Here is a 6,104-nt window from a genome sequence, read left to right as displayed (position 1 = left end):
GGAAGGCTGAGGTTAGTGCATAGTTTCCCGTGAGGAGAGGCAGGCAGTGGAGCAGGCTGCCCAGTGAGGTTGTGCAGAATCCGTCCTCGGGGGCTTTTGGGACCCAGCTGCAGAAAACCCTGAGCTGCCTGGTCTGATCCCAGAGATGGCCCTGCTTAGGGCAGGGCGTTGGACTGGAGACCTCCCGAGCTGCCACCTAACCCGAGTGGTTCTCTGAGAGGCTCAGGTTCTTCTACAACTGGAGGTACACGTTTATGTCTTTTTCTGTCTGAGGCACAACCTTAAACCAAAATTTATCTGCAGATTTCAATTCTTAGCTTACAATATATAAAAAGAATTTGTACCGGTGCTTCCTAAAACAGTTGTTTCACTTTTTTTTTCCTCTTTAGGAAGTTTACTGAGTTTGTCTGATGAGTCTGTCTTACTTCAAACACCTCCTTTTAGCCCTTTAAGTACAGGGCTATCGCAGTCGGAACTGTCTGTCCCCTAACAGCTCCTCCTGGCCAAACCAGACAGCCTTCAGGAAGTCCCATCCCTCTCAGCAGTTCGCCCTGACGACTGAGTACGTCAAATAACTCAGTAGATGAATGTCACAACATAACTCTTGTTATTTGAGGTTGAGAAAACATCAGAGTACAGCAGGCTGGGAAAGTGCTGCGTGATACTAGAGACGTTTCCCACGCTGTACGACTTCAGCAAAGAATATCCATTGAAAAGCGAGGTGTCCAGAAAAGAAATATATACAAGCATTTGCCTTTCTTTGTTCTGCACCGCAAGCAAGTCGTCTTCTTCCTTGTTGCTGCTGCTGTAGATGGTTACACTCTGCTCTGGAAATCGTCCCTTGACCTTGTTTACCCGGAGCTTTTGAAGTCCCCAGATGGCCAAGTATTCTGTTGGGAGAGGAGCGGTGCCACAGAAGGACAGCTTCAAATCCCACACCCTTGTGAAGTTGAGGAGCATCTCCAGCACAGAGGTGTCTGTGAACCAAATGGTCAGGTCGCTATTGTAGGTAGTTTTTTCCATGGTAGAGGGCAGCACCGTTTTGCAATTGCACATCAAGTTTGCCAGGCAGTAATCGCAATCACGGATATCCGCGGAGCAGCTGCAGTTGCGAATTGTGTTTTCCTTGGTGAAAAGTAGCGTATGGTTCTTCTGAGTTCTCACAAAACTGCCAGTGATGTGTATGCCAAGGAAACCAGCCAAAAGGAGAGCCAGCCAAAAGGAGAAAGCAGAGAAGGCTGTTGGCTTCATTAGTACTGGTGCCAAGCTGCCAAGTGTCTTCTTTTACTCAGTGGACTGTATCACTTGGCTTTACCTACTGAGGAAAACAATTTCTTTATTACACTGAAGATGACCCAACGGTCAATATAATTTTACTTTTCCCACTCATTAGCTGTCTCATCTGTTCAGAACCACATTGCAGTTTTGCAGGTTGCCCTGCATTAGAGGGGAAGCACAGCTACACTGATGCAGGAAAACGAATTGTGACTCGTATTTGGGATTCTTCTTTCATTCTTCTTTTGCTCTAAATGGTTTGGTCTGCTTGTGGGACAGCTTGAACACCCTCTTTTCTATCCAGTCAGCTCCTCAGCCTACTCCCTGTGAAGGTAAGGGCAGGACCCCTGCTCGTTTCTCCTTTCTGCTTTCTCTTTGTCCGCTTCCCAACAGATAAAGTTGGGGTGACTAATGACCCTGTTCTCCACTGCACCGAGTAAGGCAGTCTGAGAAGGGCTAAAGGCAAGCGTTTTGCTTTACACCTGAACTGCTGAGTGAGGGTTGTGATAACCTTCCTCTAAACAGAGTGTGGGATATACTGGACAAAGGCAAGGAGGGAAAGAAAGGAAAGTTAAGGGCAGAAGCAGTGCTAGATGCAGCACATATCCTTCTGATCTGTGGTGTGCTGATAAAACCTGCTTTTGATCCATATGATCCGTATGACAGGCTCCAGCCTTAAGCCTGTAAGTTTTGGGGATCAAGGATCATCTCTCACTGTGTCTCTGCACACAACTAGCATAGGATAGATCCTGGCTGTGCTGGTTGCTCTGCCCCCCTTCATTTACCCTGGCAAAGCCAAGTAACACCTCCACACATGCTTATGACAATGGAGCCAGTTTCCATCCCGGCCATGCTCCACCTCAGATGTTTGGTGGGGATTCTTGGATCCAAAGCTACCAGCTCTTTGGTTTTCAGAGCAGGGTTTGACCTTACCAGCAGCATCTGGGTTCTCCTGGCATATTATTAGATGATGGTAAAAGCAATGATGCAGAATGTCATTTCACAACACGAGAATTCAGGCGCAAGTGATTTTTTGACTAATAATAAATTTTTAAAACCCCACAAAACTGCATCTGGGCAGAATAGTTCATGTCCTACTTTCCACATTTTTCTAGGGGATATAGTTCTCTAGCCCACCTTTTTTTCTTTGAAGTTCGGTCTGCTGTCAGTGAATCTGTAGAAATTGTGATGGTTCTAGGACTTTGCCATCCAAGGAAAAGGAAGAAAAGGGAAAGTTATGTGCACATGGGAGAAAAATCTGCACATAAGAAATGGTGGACTCTGGGCCAGACGTTACCACCGGATCCTTGCCAGGAATGAGATCTTTAGGTTGTGATAAGTGCATGAAAACATCAGCTCATTGCTTAACGGCAGTCCGAAAGGAATTAAATTGTTAAGATTTAATAGGAAAATTATGGGAAAAAAGATAGAGTGCTGTTGAGCTACTGCATAAATCACTTGTTTGCTGACACTTCCCTGTTGTCTGCAGTCCAGATCCCAGCATTTCAGAAAGGATACCGCAGGACTGGAGTTCAGAGAAGAGCAACAAGAGTGATGAGATATGGAAGGGCTTCCCTTTAAGTAAGATGGGACTAGGTGGGAAAAGAGATGGTTGAGGCAGGATGTGGTGTAATAGCACAAGTAACATGGAGATAGTGGGTAAAGCTCAGTTTTTCCCTGCTGCTTCCAAGAACAAGAGCAAGACATCTCAAATAAAACCAGAAGGGTCACAGTTGACTTGTTACTCCTTAGCAAAGGATGTTAGGGGTGCGAACAGTTTTCACAAACTCAGGACAGGACTGGAAAAGTTCAGCGAGGAGAAGGCCGCTGCGGTTATTATGCACACAGGCACCACGCCTGGCTACAGAAGGCACTGTGCTGAAGACAGTTGGAGGCAAAGAACGTTACAGCAGTAAGTATCACATCTTCTCCTATTCGAAATCTCTCCTACACACCTTCCTATGGCTGCACATGGAGATGGCTACTTGACCAGATGGATTTTTGGTGTGATAGATTATGGCTATTCTTATACAAGACCTATATAGTATAAATGGACACAAACTGACTCAAACATGATTTAATTCCGTATGTACTCCCTGAATTTAGTATGTTGTTTCCCTAAATGAAGGATAGAGACATTTTAATGCTTAAGTCAAATATTTAATCCAGTATGTGGATTTAATTCTGGTATGTGGAACATACCAGAAATACCAGTCCAATTGTCAGCTAATGTTTAACTCCGAAGGTCACATTCATCCAAGCTGTAGCTGTTCTGGTATCATTACTGCTAGATTGATTTGGTCTCCAATATCTAAGCACCTAATCATGCATTGCAATGAAAACCCTATTACTAAAACTCCACACTCTGCTTGTTTTCTCAGTCCTTAACTGTGGCTAACACTTGTGATAAATCAGAAATCTGTAATATCAACCCTGTTTCACAACTCAGTGAAATTACTTGGATTTATCTGTTTTGAAGGTAATATCTGCAAGAATGTGCTGGGTTTAGTCAAGACAAAGACAAAGTTAACACTCACAGTGTTAACTGTGAGTTTGAACAAAGTAAAAGAGATTTTAATTGAAGACTCAGCACTTCTGCATTCCAACCTCCCACCTGCACCAGAAGGGGTGATACTGCTTTTACCACATAATATGTGAAGGCTTAATAGTCATAAAATGTTAGGATAAGGTCCTCTGATACATTTTCATTAGTTTTAACTCTTGGTTCCTTTTCATATCTTTTTTCAGTACCTGAATTGTGAAGAACCTTTAGTTCTCTACTGTCTTGCAGCCAACCAAAGAAAATTCTCTTTTGAGTTTAGCTTAGCTGATAACATCTGGGATCCGTCCATCAAAATCCAAACAAAATTCTAAATCTTGGCATTCCAAGAAATGCTGTCTCCAGGAATACTTGCTATCCTCTTTGGCTCCCTGCAATGCAGAAACATTCCTATCGATTCAGTTCTCTGTATTTGGTTTCTGTGTGGCTTTGGTGAGTGGTATGCAAGCAGTGAAATACATGTTGCAGGTTGCCTATCTGTGAAGTGTCAGAAGTCACCTGCAATGCACCTTTACTTAAGCTACCAATTATCTGCAGAAAAATGTGCATTATATGGTATCTTCATCAAATTGCTTTGCTGTCTGCATTGGTTAAGGCTTGGAAAAAGGTTGGCTTTAATTTTTAGGGGTGGGAGGAGCTGCCTTGCAAGGAAGAAGTGAGTTAAAGCATAGATAAAACTCAACTGCAGTTGCTTAATGACTCTGAGTTGTATCTTTTTGAATTACTACTGATGTCAAGGCCGTGTTAGGAAGGAGGATGTTCTTTTCACTAGGAGTCTGGGAAGAGGTCTTTAGCTTGTCTTCTCTAGAAGTGGCTCAGAAGGGTCTGAGTTTCAGTAAGGAAGATAAAGAAGAATGTAAAGCAAAGTGGCAGACATGGCAGTTGAGGGGCAGGGCTTTGTCAGGGTAGATGATGTGAGGAAAAGAAAGAGGATCAAAGAAGAGCATGGGTCTGAAAAACAGGGCCAGGACCTGAACATATCCACCTGCAGGATGACAACTTGTTGTTATGAAGCAAAATGGTTGAGGTGATCTGAGTTTAATCACTGAGAGGACTGAAACACAAAATTGTTAATGTGGGTTTTTTGTTTTAGTTTGGTGTGTTGATGTCATGCTGAGCTACACAGAATAAACCCTTTGTCTTTCGGGAAGCACTTTTGAAGTTGCAAAAGCTAACCAAAACCTGCCTGCTTTTATGTATCTGTTCTGGTGCAAAGGGTAACTCCTTTGTCTACAAAACCTCAAGCTAAGAATGAGCTGGTCTGCATTTTATTTCCATATAATTGTTCAGTTCAGCCGTTTTAGACATTCTTGTCTAACGATATACTAAGTGTTCATCAGTCCTTGAAGGTGGTTGGAGTAATAAAAACAGTAACACATTTTCATACCAGAAGTGATTGAACTTGTTCATTAAGCAGTTGAAGTCATCTGATTGATAAATACATCTTGATTAAAACACAGAATGGCTCTGTATCCTATATGTGCTATAGGAGTCTTGTGCTATTGCTGAAGGTTTGGTTTCAACTTTTGAGTAAAAGAATCTAGAGCTCTGGCAGGCTGCAAGATGACCTCCAGCAGAAGTAATACCGCCTTAGGTTCATCTCTTCGTTCAATTCAGCAAAAAAGAATTTGTCCAAACAGATGGTGGCTTACTCTAACAACATGGTTTCTTCACTGTGGTGTTATTTCTAAAACCATCCCAAATAACCATGTTTCAGATGAGGCATCGGTGGGATATTATAACAGGCCCTTCACCCAGCTGCACTGATACTTTCTCTAAGTTGATTTCATGCAGTCAGCTAACAATTACATGGTATTTGGAAATTATGCACTGTGATTGCAGTGATTCCTTTTATCAGTTATCAGTCAGTTTTTGTTACAGCAGCAACCTTCTACAAATCCACCTGCTGCATAGGTAAATTGGAGGGAAAGCCTACTTTCCTTCCCTTTCCATCTTTCCATAATCCAGTTTTGGAAATACAATTAGAAGTGGAAAAAACAAGAGGTGAATAAAACCAGTAGATAAATAGAGGATGAGTCATACCCCAGACCGCTTTGCTGCCCAGAGTCACAGTGTGGTAATCATTTAGTGTTTGAGAACTGAGTGAAAAATCAAATCGGTGTTTGAGAAGGACTCGGTGCCTTGAATAGTAATTAGACTGTATTGCCCAGAGGTCTTTTCTTACGCCTGCTTTTTCTTATGCCTGGGTAAGCAGTCACCCAACTTCACTGAGACATGGTAGAGCAGCACTGCTGCATGGGAATTACTG

At 42.8% G+C, this 6,104-nt stretch overlaps 1 protein-coding gene across 1 annotated transcript; it reads right to left on the bottom strand.

Moving 5' to 3' along the window:
• Positions 1-576: 576 nt before the first annotated feature.
• LOC104503883 (chromosome unknown open reading frame, human C21orf62) lies at positions 577-1,251 on the bottom strand. The gene has a single exon (XM_010160210.1). It carries the CDS (start codon positions 1,249-1,251, stop codon positions 577-579), a length of 675 nt encoding a protein of 224 aa, XP_010158512.1.
• Between the last annotated feature and the right edge of the window lie 4,853 nt (positions 1,252-6,104).

Source organism: Eurypyga helias, unplaced genomic scaffold, assembly GCF_000690775.1.
Source record: "Eurypyga helias isolate BGI_N326 unplaced genomic scaffold, ASM69077v1 scaffold11741, whole genome shotgun sequence".
Taxonomy (NCBI): Eukaryota; Metazoa; Chordata; class Aves; order Eurypygiformes; family Eurypygidae; genus Eurypyga; species Eurypyga helias.
This window is presented reverse-complemented; position numbering and strand designations above follow the sequence as displayed.

Coding starts and splice junctions, on each gene's coding strand:
- LOC104503883 (XM_010160210.1), bottom strand. CDS start 1,251: ATGAAGCCAACAGCCTTCTCTGCTTTCTCCTTTTGGCTGGCTCTCCTT.